Source organism: Oncorhynchus masou, chromosome 9, assembly GCF_036934945.1.
Source record: "Oncorhynchus masou masou isolate Uvic2021 chromosome 9, UVic_Omas_1.1, whole genome shotgun sequence".
Lineage (NCBI taxonomy): Eukaryota > Metazoa > Chordata > Actinopteri > Salmoniformes > Salmonidae > Oncorhynchus > Oncorhynchus masou.
Genome location: NC_088220.1, coordinates 19,618,691 through 19,636,291, shown reverse-complemented (window position 1 = coordinate 19,636,291; position 17,601 = coordinate 19,618,691). Strand labels below are relative to the sequence as shown.

At 43.9% G+C, this 17,601-nt stretch overlaps 1 protein-coding gene across 1 annotated transcript in view; it reads left to right on the top strand.

Moving 5' to 3' along the window:
- The window catches only part of uvssa (UV-stimulated scaffold protein A), a 32,738-nt gene that overhangs the window by 1,171 nt on the left and 13,966 nt on the right, over positions 1-17,601 (top strand). The window contains 5 exon segments of the mRNA XM_064973430.1: positions 127-368; positions 371-509; positions 2,270-2,379; positions 5,364-5,492; positions 15,406-15,508. Of these exon segments, the coding sequence (XP_064829502.1) occupies positions 127-368; positions 371-509; positions 2,270-2,379; positions 5,364-5,492; positions 15,406-15,508 (723 nt within the window).

Below are 17,601 nucleotides of genomic sequence, written 5' to 3'. Positions count from 1 at the left end.
ATAACTATTGTTTTTATTATCATTATAATAATTATATTGTATCACTTTCTTTATAGACCAGGTTCAGGGTTTTCATGCACTAGTTAATGTATAACTTTTCTATGTGTTGTTTTTGCTTCTTCTCAGATGCCTCAGAAGAGATTGAAGAGTGTCTTACAGAGATAAACAACTGCATAAAGTTGCTTCTGCCTGCAGAGTTTGACCTCAGTGACCTAGATACCTCAACTCCAGCCAATAATTCAACCGTTTCTGTCTCTTCTGTGCCTAATGAGAAGGCTCGCACCTCCAGTGACCTAGACGAACAGCCCTGTTGTAGTAAAGACCTGGAGCCCAGAGGGAACCCAAGAATCCAGAGACAAGTACGGCAACGAAAACCAATGAGGAGAAGGAGGAAGAGGATCCTAGTGATGAAGACAGCGATATAGAGGATGTTCTGGTAGAAGATGCATTCATACGCAACACAGGACTCATATCTCACAAATACAGCCTGGACCTGAACCTCTCCACAGGTGAGTAGTCACTCACACAGGACAGTTACATCTATAGGAACCCACGTAACCTTTAACCTCTCCACAGGTGAGTAGTCACTCACACAGGACAGTTACATCTATAGGAACCCACATAAACTTTAACCTCTCCACAGGTGAGTAGTCACTCATTTTCACAGGACAGTTACATCTATAGGAACCCACATTAAATAACCTTTAACCTCTCCACAGGTGAGTAGTCACTCACACAGGACAGTTAGACCTATTAATCAAAAACAACACTTTGTTTAGGAACCCATGCAGTGAAAACAAATTTAAACCTCTTTAAAGGTGAACTAGTCACTCACACAGGACAGTTACATCTATAGGAACCCACATAACCTTTAACCTCTCCACAGGTGAGTAGTCACTCACACTTCTGTGTGAGGACAGTTACATCTATAGGAACCCACATAACCTTTAACCTCTCCACAGGTGAGTAGTCACTCACACAGGACAGTTACATCTATAGGAACCCACATAACCTTTAACCTCTCAAAGTCAGCAGGTGAGTAGTCACTCACACAGGACTGTTACGCACTGGTAGGAACCCACATAACCTTTAACCTCTCCACAGGTGAGTAGTCACTCATCAGAGATGACAGTTACATCTATAGGAACCCACATAACCTTTAACCTCTCCACAGGTGAGTAGTCACTCACACAGGACAGTTACATCTATAGGAACCCACATAACCTTTAACCTGGCTCCACAGGTGAGTAGTCACTCAGAAATGCCTTGAACAGGACAGTTAGACCTATAGGAACCCATGCTCCATAACCTTTAACCTCTTCCACAGGTGAGTAGTCACTCACACAGGACAGTTACATCTATAGGAACCCACATAACCTTTAACCTCTCCACAGGTGAGTAGTCACTCACACAGGACAGTTACATCTATAGGAACCCACGTAACCTTTAACCTCTCCACAGGTGAGTAGTCACTCAACACAGGACATTTAGACCTATAGGAACCCAAACTTTAACCAGTTTTTTAACCTCTCCACAGGTGAGTAGTCACTCACACAGGACAGTTACATCTATAGGAACCCACATAACCTTTAACCTCTCCACAGGTGAGTAGTCACTCACACAGGACAGTTACATCTATAGGAACCCACATAACCTTTAACCTCTCCACAGGTGAGTAGTCACTCACACAGGACAGTTACATCTATAGGAACCCACATAACCTTTAACAAGATCATCCCTCCACAGGTGAGTAGTCACTCACACAGGACAGTTAGACCTATAGGAACCCACGTAACCTTTAACCTCTCCACAGGTGAGTAGTCACTCACACAGGACAGTTACATCTATAGGAACCCACGTAACCTTTAACCTCTCCACAGGTGAGTAGTCACTCACACAGGACAGTTACATCTATAGGAACCCACATAACCTTTAACCTCTCCACAGGTGAGTAGTCACTCACACAGGACAGTTAGACCTATAGGAACCCACGTAACCTTTAACCTCTCCACAGGTGAGTAGTCACTCACACAGGACAATTAGACCTAAAGGAACCCACGTAACCTTTAACCTCTCCACAGGTGAGTAGTCACTCACACAGGACAGTTAGACCTATAGGAACCCATGTAACCTTTAACCTAATTCTCCAAAGAGTTATAATCAACACTTCCAAAAGACCACGCTGAATAAGAAGTGCTGTTTTTTTTTTTTAAATATGCCAGACAGGGAAGGAATGTAACCTTTCAGTAGTTTTCCTCAATCCCCACAGATTTAAAGCTAAAGGAGACAGAGGAAAATGAAGCAGTGGTGAACACCATGAAGGACCTGCACAAACTGCTCAGCACTAAACACCTGCCTGTCGTCCAGTACTGGGTTCAGGTAGGGCTTCAAATTCAACTGATTTTCAAAAACAGTTGCCTGTGCCCATCATTCAAATCAAATTGTATTTGTCACATGCTTAGTAAACAACAGATGTAGACTAACAGTGAAATGCTTACTTAAAAATCCGGGTTCGATCCCAGGCAGTTTCTCAGCCGGCCACGACAGGGAGACCCATGAGGTGGCGCACAATTGGCCCAGTGTCGTCCAGGTTAGGGGAGGGTTTGGCTACCCCGGGATATCCTTGTCCTATCGCGGTCTAGCAGCTCCTTGTGCCGGGCCGGGCGCATGCACGCTGACACAGTCGTCAGGTGTACGGTGTTTCCTCCGACACATTGGTGCGGCTGGCTTCCGGGTTAAGTGAGCAGTGTGTCAAGAAACATTGCGGATTGGCAGGGTCGTGTTTCGGAGGATGCATGGTTCTTGACCTTCATCTCTCCTGAGTCCGTACGGGAGTTGCAGCGATGGGACAAGACTATAACTCCCAATTGGATATCACGAAATTGGGTAAAAAAGGGGCGAAAAAAATAATCATAGTCACACGAGGAATAAATACCCAGTGAATAACAATACAGAGTAAAACTAACATAGCTATATACAAGGAGTACCAGGTAGTAACATGGCTATATACAAGGAGTACCAGGTAGTAACATGGCTATATACAAGGAGTACCAGGTAGTAACATGGCTATATACAGGGAGTACTAGGTAGTAACATGGCTATATACAAGGAGTACTAGGTAGTAACATGGCTATATACAAGGAGTACCAGGTAGTAACATGGCTATATACAGGGAGTACTAGGTAGTAACATGGCTATATACAGGGAGTACCAGGTAGTAACATGGCTATATACAAGGAGTACCAGGTAGTAACATGGCTATATACTGGAAGTACCAGGTAGTAACATGGCTATATACAAGGAGTACCAGGTAGTAACATGGCTATATACAGGAAGTACCAGGTAGTAACATGGCTATATACAGGAAGTACCAGGTAGTAACATGGCTGTGTGCAAGGAGTACCAGGTAGTAACATGGCTGTGTACAAGGAGTACCAGGTAGTAACATGGCTATATACAAGGAGTACCAGGTAGTAACATGGCTATATACAAGGAGTACCAGGTAGTAACATGGCTATATACAAGGAGTACCAGGTAGTAACATGGCTATATACAAGGAGTACCAGGTAGTAACATGGCTGTGTGCAAGGAGTACCAGGTAGTAACATGGCTGTGTGCAAGGAGTACCAGGTAGTAACATGGCTGTGTGCAAGGAGTACCAGGTAGTAACATGGCTATGTACAAGGAGTACCAGGTAGTAACATGGCTATATACAAGGAGTACCAGGTAGTAACATGGCTATATACAAGGAGTACCAGGTAGTAACATGGCTATATACAAGGAGTACCAGGTAGTAACATGGCTATATACAAGGAGTACCAGGTAGTAACATGGCTATATACAAGGAGTACCAGGTAGTAACATGGCTATATACAGGGAGTACTAGGTAGTAACATGGCTATATACAAGGAGTACCAGGTAGTAACATGGCTATATACAAGGAGTACCAGGTAGTAACATGGCTATATACAAGGAGTACCAGGTAGTAACATGGCTATATACAAGGAGTACCAGGTAGTAACATGGCTATATACAGGAAGTACCAGGTAGTAACATGGCTATATACAAGGAGTACCAGGTAGTAACATGGCTATATACAAGGAGTACCAGGTAGTAACATGGCTACATACAAGGAGTACCAGGTAGTAACATGGCTACATACAAGGAGTACCAGGTAGTAACATGGCTATGTACAAGGAGTACCAGGTAGTAACATGGCTATATACAAGGAGTACCAGGTAGTAACATGGCTATATACAAGGAGTACCAGGTAGTAACATGGCTATGTACAAGGAGTACCAGGTAGTAACATGGCTATATACAAGGAGTACCAGGTAGTAACATGGCTGTGTGCAAGGAGTACCAGGTAGTAACATGGCTGTGTGCAAGGAGTACCAGGTAGTAACATGGATGTGTGCAAGGAGTACCAGGTAGTAACATGGCTGTGTGCAAGGAGTACCAGGTAGTAACATGGCTGTGTGCAAGGAGTACCAGGTAGTAACATGGCTGTGTGCAAGGAGTACCAGGTAGTAACATGGCTATATACAAGGAGTACCAGGTAGTAACATGGCTATATACAGGGAGTACTAGGTAGTAACATGGCTATATACAAGGAGTACCAGGTAGTAACATGGCTATATACAAGGAGTACCAGGTAGTAACATGGCTATATACAGGGTGTACCAGGTAGTAACATGGCTATGTACAGGGAGTACCAGGTAGTAACATGGCTATGTACAGGGAATACTAGGTAGTAACATGGCTTTATACGAGGACTAGGCAACAGGAAAAATAAATTACATGAAGCATTAGCCTATGTGTGTGTGTGTGTGTGTGTGTGTGTGTGTGTGTGTGTGTGTGGCATCAGTATGCATGTGTGCACGTGTGTGTGTGTGTTGGGGTATCAGTGTGAGTGTGTGGTTCCTGTTGGTTCCAGACTTGGTGCACTGGTACCACTTGCTGTGCGGTAGCAGGGTGAACAGTCTATGACTTGGGTTGTTGGAGTCTTTGACAACTTTTTGACCCTTCCTCTGACACCACCTGGTATAGAGGTCCTAGATGGCAGGGAGCTCTGCCTCTGTGATGTACTGGGCCGAACTCACCACCCTCTGTAGCGCCTTGCATTAGCCTTGAACTTGCCGTACCAAGCAGTGATGCAGCCAGCAAAGATGCTCTCAATCATCAAACATGGATAAACCTGTGTACATGTTCCAGGACAGATTGATAGTAATGTTGATACTATTTAGAACCTGTGTACATGTTGCAGGACAGGCTCCAGGACAGCTTGATAGTAATGTTGATACTATTTAGGACCTGTGTACATGTTCCAGGACAGGAAAAAAAGTTGATTACTATCTCCCAAGGTTTTCACCAAGGCGGGTGTGCCAGAACCGCTCCTCAGACGTGCCATAGACTTGAAGTCGTCGCTGGAGAGAGCTCTGCAGAAACATGAAGACCTGCACATTGATTACAAGGCCAGGCATCGCAGAGTGGTGAGTACAATGAAAACATTATTTAGCTAGAAGGACAGGTGTCGAGAAATATAATAATTTGCAAGAAATCCAGATCATATTTTTCTTTGCATGCATTCATCCTTTTTATTGTCCAGTTGTTCATGTAACTTCTCAGCCTGGTTGCAAGTATATATTTCTACCAGAAGAGGGCACTATTACACAACGTATTTCCCACGGAGAGGAAGAGATTTACCACTTGCCATACTTTTATTTTATTTAACTAGGCAAGTCAGGAAAGAACAAATTCCTATTTTCAATGACAGCCTAGGAACAGTGAGTTAACTGCCTTGTTCAGGGGCAGAATGACAAAAAAATGACCCTGTCAGCTCGGGGATTCGATCTTGCAACGCTCTAACCACTAGACTACCTGCCGCCCCATATGAGTAGGGAAAGGGGGATCCTAGTCAGGTGTACAACTGAATGCCTTCAACTGAAATGTGTCTTCTGCCTTTAACCCAACCCCTCTGAATCAGAGAGGTGGCTTAATCGCCACCCACGTCTCGGCTCCCAGGGAACAGTGGGGTTAACGGCCTGGCTCGAGGGGTTGACAACTATCAGTACGGTATTGAGGATCATTTAACAAACGTCAGTGTGCAGATATCTGTGTGTGGTCTGTATTGTCCATAGGTAAAATCATTTTTAAATACAACTAAATAGATTGCACTAATGCAGTATGCATCAATTGCTGTGTTTTTAATACAGACATATTTATCCTCTTCACTTTTACATATTTATGTTCAGATCTTCTCTGAAAACTGTGAAATCCCACATGTTATTGTTATTGATTTTCTCATTGGAAAAAGTGAGCGGCTTCATTGACATGTTGTCCATGGCCTCAATACCATTAATACCTGAAGGCAAAAGTCCCTCAAATCTAATTCCATGTTCAGCACTTCTGTAATGTCTTTTATTTTAAATTGTTTCAGGGCCTGGAAATGGAAGAACCACAGTAGTAGTATTTAAAAAATGAATAGTTGGACATTTGTGCGAGGTATGATAGTGGTGTTGAAATGGAACACATCAGGCTGAGATTAGCACAGCGAGAGAGAATGGAGATGCAGGGCTTCAGGTATTAATAGACAGAACCATTTCTCCCCCTCTCTGGAATACTACGCATACCTAGCAGTTATGAGACTCATCATTATGACACCTGATGTCCCTTTTAACTGGGCAAGAGAGCGTTGCGTTTGAGGGAACGCGGGGAAGTGACAGTGACAGAGCGCCATACTGCTACCTGTAAAGGTTTATCACTGTCAGACAACATTTCCAATGCCGTGTGATAAAGCAACAACTTAAAGTCCTTTATCATAATTAGTTTTTCCTTTTTACCCTTAAAAGCATTTCATTACTGTATTCGCTTTATCGGGGCTCTGACAAGGATGTGATTGCTTTTTCGACTCAATAAACCCGTGCTGATTGGGAGTAAAATTGAGAAATCCAAAAAGGTAAAGATGGTAGTTTAGCTGCTTCTCACTCCACTGACATAAAAACATAGACGTGAAGTCAAGGAACAAAGTAATTACCAAAACAACTCAACCCTTAATAGCCTTGTAGTTAGTATATTTGTATGCCTTCAGCCTGCAGGACTACACGACATTGTACCTCCTCACAGTTGCATAACATGCACAGAAACATTTATGAGATCCAATCATGGATTTGGATAATTTAAGTTTTAATTCTATGTTGCGTTAATTCTCTATCGGGCTTCAACAGAAAGCAAAGTATGCTTGTTTTAAACGTATCCATGAAAACTGTTTTAATTAAAATGTACTCTTGACATCATTTTGATATTTGATTGAGCAATCCATACTCCATGTAGGACCCACTTCTCCATCCTAGTCCTATTGTAAATAAAAGGGCCAAACCTTAACCCACATCCAGACTGAGTGCCTGCTGTACTGCAGTATACCTCTTCCTCCAGCAGTATCCCTCTTTCTCTAGCAGTCAGTACCCATCCGCTCTCTCTCTCTGTCTGCTGGCAGTGGCACCCATTTGATAAATGGAAGAGGTGGATGTGTCTGACACCAGCACTCTGCAGCTGGCTGGATCTCATTTAAGCACCTTTAATTATTGGTCACTGATGTTTATGGTAAAGAAGGGAGTATTTGTAAAGCAGACACCTTTTCAACCCCCTCCCCACACATCGAACATGCAGCATGGGATGAATATTGCGTTGTTTACCCAGATAAGGCATCTTATCAGGACCAGGAGGAAGAGCAGTAATTGATGTCTCTCTGTTTTTCACATTGGGAAACTGGAGATAAACAGAGACTCTTTCCCCCTGCCTGTTCTGTGCTTCATCCTCACCTGATCAGGCCATGTGTACAATATCTACAGACTGACTGGTATTAATGTTAGCACCACTCCACACTCTGTCTGGGAGCTAACGTAGAGGCTTGGCAGGCGTAGTCTGTCTTCACCCTCTGCACTCCTGATCCACACTGACCACTGATCTGTACAGGGTTCAGTCAAGCACATGATCACTCATTTGAGATCAGTAAGCAGGATAACTGTTGTTATATCCCCGAATGTCATTATCTTTATGATGTTCAGAGACTGGGCCTATTTAATGTGAACCACTTTCAGCATGCATTTATCTAGACATAGTTCAAATATATTCATCAGATGGGCTAAGTAATAGTCTCATCACCCTATGATTGCGCCCGTGTCACGTCGCTGGTTGGCCCACTCTGCCTGTTCCAGACGTTGAGGATAAAGACATTGGGGAAGCTGACAGTGTCGTTTGGAGGATGTAGACATATATAACTTCATCTGTCAGGTGACCTGGCGATCCCCTCCAGGATGAGGTCCCAGGGGAGGCCTCTAAGGGGCCCTCATTAGTGTATCCCCCAGACACCCAGTCCGGTAGTAGGTCTGGAATATGGACCATTACTATTGGCTGGTACCTAAGCATCCCTCAGTCCCCCTTCTGTTTGTCTTCATGTCAGATCCTCTCCCTCCCGTTGAATCTTATTTACCCAATAGGCCTTTTCTCACTTCATTACTTTATGACAGAAACTCTTTTTATCAAATGCTGCTACAAAGTACCACACAGTATTTGGACATGGCTCTTGACCACAGAACCAATCGAATAGTAGCTAGGCTATATATGCATGGTGGAAATACACATTAACATCAATCACTATGTGACTGGAAATGCTTTCCAAGACCAAAGCACATTTTGCATTAGGCTACATTTTCTTATGTAAAGAAAGTAAATGCATTTAAATGATTCTTGCATTAAAGCCTTTACAATCTTCACAGAACACATTCTCCCTCCACAGTAATGCATAATGTAATATACTCCTGTATGCTGAGGAGATGGTGTCTGTCTGTCTGTCTGTGGACTTGTGTGTTTCTGAGACTGAATGCTGTCTTACAGCCACAAGGGACAGCCTGGCAGTGAGGGTCATTACATTGTCTGCAGAGACAATGGAGGACAACTTAAAGAGTTTTTCACCTCCAGCAGTCTTGAGTGTGTCCTCCGACCGACCGACTCGCAGCGCTTAATTCCATTCCCCTGGCCGGGCATTCCCCTGGCCCAGCCGCCTTGCTCCAGCAGCCCATACACCTGAGTTATTGGTTTGCTGTAATAATTACCTTCTAGTGAGAGTGGATATTAGCATATAAATAGCAGATGAACGAAGGACCATCACAGCTGAGTACATAACATTTTTGGTTTATAAGATTGAATGGGTTTTTAAATGCATAGCCATCAAACTTGCCAAAAGACAAATGAAGTTGAGTTGAGTTGTCTGACGTTGCCTCCTAAGATATTTTTTTAAAGGATAACAGACTTAAGGAGTACACTGGAGCGGGCACTTCCCAGGGCACAATGTCATTGAGATTGCTTACACAATTAATTAGACCAAAGAAAATATATTGGAGGGCACAGGGAGCACTTTAGCCCCCTGAAGGGTGTTTTTCCCAGTAAGTGGTGGATATATAACCAGAACCTCACCTACACCTTTCACTGGGGGAAGGGACAGAGGTTTGGACATGGCCAATCCATAGTTCACCCTGGATGTTTCAAAGCCAAGTAGCACTGGGAAGGAATGACACTGCAAATAGCACTGGGAAGGAATGGCACGCCAAGTAGCACTGGGAATGAATGATGCGCCAAGTCGCACTAGGAAGGAATGGCACCCCAAGTAGCACTGGGAAGGAATGGCACCCCAAGTAGCACTGGGAAGGAATGGTACCCCAAGTAGAACTGGGAATGAATGACACGCCAAGTAGCACTGGGAAGGAATGACACTGCAAATAGCACTGGGAAGGAATGGCACGCCAAGTAGCACTGGGAATGAATGATGCGCCAAGTCGCACTGGGAAGGAATGGCACCCCAAGTAGCACTGGGAAGGAATGGCACCCCAAGTAGCACTGGGAAGGAATGGCACCCCAAGTAGCACTGGGAAGGAATGGCACCCCAAGTCGCACTGGGAAGGAATGGCACCCCAAGTAGAACTGGGAAGGAATGGCACCCCAAGTAGCACTGGGAATGAATGACACGCCAAGTAGCACTGGGAAGGAATGGCACAGCAAATAGCACTGGGAAGGAATGACACGCCAAGTAGCACTGGGAAGGAATGGCACAGCAAATAGCACTGGGAAGGAATGGCACGCCAAGTAGCACTGGGAAGGAATGGCACGCCAAGTAGCACTGGGAAGGAATGGCACCCCAAGTAGCACTGGGAAGGAATGGCACAGCAAATAGCACTGGGAAGGAATGGCACAGCAAATAGCACTGGGAAGGAATGGCACCCCAAGTAGCACTGGGAAGGAATGGCACCCCAAGTCGCACTGGGAAGGAATGGCACGCCAAGTAGCACTGGGAAGGAATGGCACCCCAAGTAGCACTGGGAAGGAATGGCACAGCAAATAGCACTGGGAAGGAATGACACGCCAAGTAGCACTGGGAAGGAATGGCACGCAAGTAGCACTGGGAAGGAATGGCACAGCAAATAGCACTGGGAAGGAATGACACGCCAAGTAGCACTGGGAAGGAATGGATCATATTCTTATTTATTGTGCCTGCTTCTGTCTCTAAAATGTATCATGGACACCTTTGCAGAATTTTAATTAGCCTAATTAGGGAAATGTGTATAATTTGATTATTTTTTTAATGAAAAAAGAACACATATTTTTCTGATTGAATGACAAACAATTATTGTCTCTGAAATACAAAGGAATAAATAAGTAACAAATAACACCGCAGTTGTAGCCTAAAGCTGCTGTATTTGCTATGTAGACCATTCATGGGGAAGATATCCGTATAGTTAACTTAAAATTAAAATAAATATCTTGGAACTGTCCTGGAGTATTTTGTAAGAGAGAGAAAATGTGATTTTCTTTATACGTTGTACAGGATAGGAAAAATGTCTGTTTTTAAATGCTAAGGTGGGGATAAGGGATAGAGCCCATGTTTTAGATAGTCTTGTGTCAGCAAAATGTTTCTCCTCCCCATGCACACCCCTTTATAAGAGTTACAACGCTGTCATCTCAAGATTGCAGTCCTGATTTTATCACTGCAGAATTAAAACTAAAAGAATGTCTGTCGACCAGGAATTTCTAGTGGGCTGGTAATATTATTCCATGGAGTTTTAATCTATCAACGGAGAAATAACTGCTTTGGATTAAAGAAGACAACTGGTATAAACAAAATAGCAATCTCCTTTTCCACAATTGCTAGCTACTGGGAATGAAAGACTGTACCTGGGCCTGGAGTAATGTAGAACGTTTGTGTTGCGTTGTGGATTGCACTTTGTCTCCTTTTCCCTGAGTTTGAGGGTGGAATCCGCTAAATTAGAATAGAGTTGTTGAAGCGACCATTTCTATGGTAAACATTAAGTTGGGGGATTTGGCTATCTCGTACCTTACCATTGTGGTAACACTTGACACTCAGTGTCATGACACATTATAACACGGTCATAACCATGTCATAACAGCTGACATAACTTGTCATAACCTGTAATAATATGGTATTACCACGGTCATGACCCATATATTTACACCTTTTGTGACATATATTGCATATTATGGCTGGTTATGACACCTACATAAGTGTCAAACCCACATTTATTCAAATGAGCTTTTTTCCTGTCAAGAAGTTTCCTTTTGTTTGAAAGTGTGTTTCTTAAATCCTTTGTTGTCATATTTTAAATAACTTGTAGATAATACACTTCATAACACTGTCATGGTTTTTACACTCTTTTACACTCACTCTGGTTTTTACACTCTTCCGTAGGTGTCATAACCAGCCATAAAATAACGCAATATATGTCAACAGGTTTCAATATGTGTCATGAACATATTATGACAAGTTATGTCAGCTGTTATGACATGGTTATGACCGTGTTATAACGTGTCATGACACTGAGTGTCACGTGTTACCACAATGGTAAGGTACGAGATAGCCAAATCCCCCAACCTACTGTTTACCATAGAAATGGTCGCTTCAACAACTCTCTTCTAACTTAGCGGATTCTGCCCCCCAAACAGGGAAAGGGAGAGAGAGTGCAATTCACAACGCAACACAAACTAAAGTGTTACCAAAACCATTATTATATTAGAAACCATTATTATATTAGAAACCATTATCACATTCTATGAAATTGAGAAAAATATCCTTAATTTCTTCAAGTATCATACTGCTCTTTTGCTCTCTCTCGAATATCAATAATTATGAGTTAATTACTATTTAATCTGATATTGTTGTAATATTGTGGGACAATTAAATTGGTCTTCGTGTCTCATAAACGCAGGTGTCTGTTGTATTAAGTGCAGGGCGAAGGATGAGCCACTTATTCACCACCATCTAGTTGGCCTCTCTGAGCAGCATGTACATTACTGTGGCTCCTCTCTGAGCAGCAGGTACATTACTGTGGCTCCTCTCTGAGCAGCAGGTACATTACTGTGGCTCCTCTCTGAGCAGCAGGTACATTACTGTGGCTCTTCTCTGAGCAGCAGGTACATTACTGTGGCTCCTCTCTGAGCAGCAGGTACATTACTGTGGCTCCTCTCTGAGCAGCAGGTACATTACTGTGGCTCCTCTCTGAGCAACATGTACATTACTGTGGCTCCTCTCTGAGCAGCAGGTACATTACTGTGGCTCCTCTCTGAGCAGCAGGTACATTACTGTGGCTCCTCTCTGAGCAGCAGGTACATTACTGTGGCTGCTCTCTGAGCAGCATGTACATTACTGTGGCTCCTCTCTGAGCAGCAGGTACATTACTGTGGCTCCTCTCTGAGCAGCATGTACATTACTGTGGCTCCTCTCTGAGCAGCATGTAAATTACTGTGGCTCCTCTCTGAGCAGCAGGTACATTACTGTGGCTCCTCTCTGAGCAGCAGGTACATTACTGTGGCTCCTCTCTGAGCAGCAGGTACATTACTGTGGCTGCTCTCTGAGCAACATGCACATTACTGTGCCACTGTGGCTCGTCTCCCTGTTGAAAGCGATAACAGGGAGTAATTTAGACCTCATCCAAAGACAGTTTAGACCCTAATCTGCCATATTCAACACCGCTCACATGCGGTAATGAAAAATAAAATGAGGGGCAATAAGAGAAATAAAAAGCAAGCTTTGATCTACCTGTACTACTTGACATAAAGGTAATCATGAAAGCAATTAAGCTGAATAAATGGAAAGGCGTGCATGAAACAGTGGCTCATACGTGGCATGCCCTAGACAAACCAAGGACATGAGAATTATGGGTAATATTTTATGAAAATGACCCCTATATTTAAATGGCATTCTGTTATGCGTTGTAGCGCAGGGAATGGTTAACTACCTTTTTGAGTAAATTAAAAGGCATAAATTCTGTTTAGCGGCGATGCTGGCTTCGCTTCATCCCCCAGGCAGAGCAGAACAGAACAGCCTCCCTTAGAGAGGGGAGGAGGAGGAGAGAAAAAAGCCTTGGGTTGCTTTTCACTTTTCATAAATTCCCCTGCTCGGATTCTATACCCCAAAAATAATTTGCGGCCAAGGCAGCTCATTGTTATTCCGCCATGATTGATGGTGGTCATTTACTCTCCTGGGGAGTTAAGTGCCCCTGTCATTCCTGAAGAGCGTAATTGGGAGGTTCCACAGGTCAGCGCCGGTGACAGTTTTCTCTTTTGATTAGTGTTAGAGTGATAGCAAAACGTACAGGCTGGGTGATAGATGAGCATGTGCAGGTAGAGGCTCCAGGCAGAGGAGAGGAGGAGACCATCACCTCCCCTTCTGTCCTGAACCATGCACACCACCTTCTTTGTTCTCAGCAGCATCTTCTAACAGACAGGCAGGTAGACAGGGGCCATGGACACGGTGGCCAGCATCAGTTTAGTTTTATCCAACTCATGCTCTGTTGTCTGAGAAGTGGGACGTAATAAATAGTCAAGTGCACAGCCTGAGTAATCAGACTTGGGGGGTTTATTTGGTAGTGATTATGGCTGGAAGCCTAATACCTAGGCCGGTGGTTACCACCTAGTCCTCTCAGCTCTTGTTGAGTAGATCTCCCGAAAGCGATTGTGTTGAGGAAATACAGCTGGCTGGCTCAGAGGTGAGAGCCCTCCATATCGCTTGGTGACCCGGACTCTCTCTGACTAGCCTGTCTCGGGTTCCTTATCAGCTCCGCACACAGACACCTCTCCCACACCTGTGAATTGGGGCCACAGTACACTTATCGCTCCATCTGTTGGACAGCCTATTGCTTCCAACAGTTTTATTTCCTCTTCTTTCAGGAATAAAGGATAGGCTAAGATTTGGGTATTAGGTGAGTGGATTGGCCAGAACAGAGAGGTGCTTATGTGCAAACTGGGGAAGGGGGGGTAGTTTTGAGCAAATGTATCTAAAGGTTAACAACAGCCTTTAGATACCTTTACAACTAATACATGTTGTCTTTTCAGATCATTTGTAAACTTTTAAGTTGTCTGTTTGAAAACCACTACCTTAGTCAATCATATTGTATCAATTACAGTTACTGGTAAAAAATAACTTAAGTTGCCTCCTGGAGAAACTCTTATGTAAATCTCCCTCTCTGTCTCCCTTAACCTCAATGACAAAATTAACTAAACAAGTGCTGTTATACGCACTGACAATTAGATGGCACAGTGGTCAAATAAACCACTACGTCAAAAGGAAGCAGAAAAAAATTGGATGTGGTCAAGTGGAAATTCCATTAAGGCTTTGAATTAAAATGTGAAGACGTCCCACGTTACTGCCGAGTTAGCCGTTCAGGGCGCTGTAAATCTTGTGAACACCCTGAGGGCCGTGGGGGATACCATTTGAGTGATAATCAGCAACCGGGGAACTGCTGATGAGGTCCTAATTCCTCTGTAACCTGTCTGCAAACAAACACAGAGACAGCAGGGAGGAGAGGGGGTAGGGGACTTGAGGAAGACTGGGAGAGAAGAGTGTCTCGGTTTATTTCTAGTGATGTAGGGGCATGGTGAATATGGACGGTGCTGTTTGATTATTGTGGTCCTAGGAAGAGGCCTAGTTTTATGTTAGGCAAGTAAGGATAGTCTTTCTCATGGATTGTTAGCTTATAATAAAATGTCTAACTAGCTACATTGCTAATGCATTACCATTTAGTAATTTATTTTATTTTTAACCTTTATTTAACTACGCAAGTCAGTTAAGAACAAATTCTTATTTACAATGACGGCCTACACCGGCCAAACCTGGGCGATGCTGGGCCAATTGTATGCCACCCTATGGGACTCCCAATCACGGCCGGTTGTGATACAGCCTGGATTCGAACCAGGGTGTCTGTAGTGACGCACTAGATGCAGTGCCTTAGACCTCTGCGCCACTCGGGAGCCCAAATGATGAAGTGGTCCTTTCCATAGTCAGTCAACCATGTTGAGGTGACCCTGTACTTACAAAGATACCCTCTTCCCATCCACTAGATGAAAGCTCCGGAGGGCAGCGATGACGATGATGACTTTGAGGAGGTTCCGGAAAAGGAGGGTTTTGAACCCCACATTCCAGACCATCTACGGGAGGAGTACGGTGAGTTTGCTCAGCTGCAGAGGACCAGGGGCAGGTGCATACACAACAGGGTCACAGCCATACAAACAGCATCTGAGAAGAGCATAATGAAGAGTAATCCCAGTAAGCTCTCGCCTCAGGATATCACCACACACACATCACATACTATTGATTGGATTGGTTCAGATAAACATGAGGAAGGTGCCAAAGAATGCCTCTAAAAGCTGGTTTGTTTGTAGAGTGATTGTTTAAAGCCCAACGTGTGCAGTGTTGGTAAAGGTCGTAGGTTAGGCCTCAGGCACGTTCCAGGCTGGTTTTAACTTCAGATGTTCAAAAGTACTTCAGCAGTACTCAATTATCCAAACTGCTCACCAATGGTAAGTAACATAATTGCTAATTTACCTGTGCTAAATCCCCTTATATGCTTTATGACCAATGTTCTATAAAAGGTCTTCCATAAATGACAGAAAATCAGTTTGTTCCAGTTCTATAGCCAGAAGTTCATTTTCCCAGTCTATGTAATTGTAAATGGCTTCAATATTGATATATGGATGCAAGGCTGTAACAAAACGTGCCATGCACAGAGATCAGAGGTTGTCTGTATTGCAAGTGGATTATAACAGCCTTGTGTCCAACTGACACTGTCATAATAGTTGACAAAGGGGCAATCTGCAGTTACTACATCCATTTTTTTACTTTCAAATTAGTGTATACCAATTGATTCTTGAAGAATATAACTTAAAAATGCCTCATGCTTAGTTCAATTGTCATACTCCATCAGAACCCAAAATATAAACATGTCTTTTTTTGTAAGCAATGCAAACACTGTATAGCCTCAACATGGTTAAAACTGTCATTTTGTTCTATGGGATGGTCAGTCCTCGCATCCGAAGCTCTGTCTATGAATTTGAGTGGTTACGTTTTTTCCAGCTCCATCCCTCAGCTGTTTACCAAAACAGAGGCAGGGCTGACCGCTTTGTTGTTGTTTGAACTGAAGATTTCTCCTTTTATACCTGCTGGCTAAAGAAGTTCAAATTGAATCCTTTCTGGACATGTGATCAAAGACATCTTGTTTCAATATACATTGTGTGCTCAGATTCAGCCTAAAGGGAGCCTAGTGGTTGGAGCGTTGGGCCAGTAACCGAAAGGTTGCTAGATCGAATCCCCGAGCTGGTAAAGGTAAAAATCTGTCATTCTGCTCTGAACAAGGCAGTTAACCCTCTGTTCCTAGGTCACCATTGTAAATAAGAAACTGATAATAACTGACTTGCCTAGTTAAATAAATGCATGTTTTAGGTTCACATGACATTTTCCACCTAATTCCTCGTCATCACATTTTCAAACGAAACTGACCATGTCACTTAAATTAGATTTGTTATCTGATTAGCCCTAAAACCGTCCTCCTTGTGTGTTGTCCAGTGGCTTGATTGGTTTATTTAATGTTCTTAAAGTGAATAGGAACCAGCCTACAAAGTCTGTAGCATGGCCAGACAGGCTACTTTGATGAGTGATCTATGAAGTGATCTGTGGAAGCCATGGAAAATTAACAATGCAATGCTGTTAATGAGCTCCTATTAGCCCAGTGCTGTAATTTACAACATCCATCTAGCCTCAGTCTCTCTGTAGGGGGGATAGACCACAGGGAGTGGGGAGGGAGAGAGCATGCTCCCTAGTCTCTGTAGGGGGGTTAGACCACAGGGAGTGGGGAGGGAGTGGGAAGGGAGAGAGCATGCTCCCTAGTCTCTGTAGGGGGTTAGACCACAGGGAGTGGGGAGGGAGTGGGAAGGGAGAGAAAATGCTCCGTAGTCTCTGTAGGGGGGTTAGACCACAGGGAGTGGGGAGGGAGAGAGAATGCTCCCTAGTCTCTGTAGGGGGGTTAGACCACAGGGAGTGGGGAGGGAGAGAGAGCATGCTCCCTAGTCTCTGTAGGGGGGTTAGACCACAGGGAGTGGGGAGGGAGAGAGAGCATGCTCCCTAGTCTCTGTAGGGGGGTTAGACCACAGGGAGTGGGGAGGGAGAGAGCATGCTCCCTAGTCTCTGTAGGGGGGTTAGACCACAGGGAGTGGGGAGGGAGAGAGCATGCTCCCTAGTCTCTGTAGGGGGTTAGACCACAG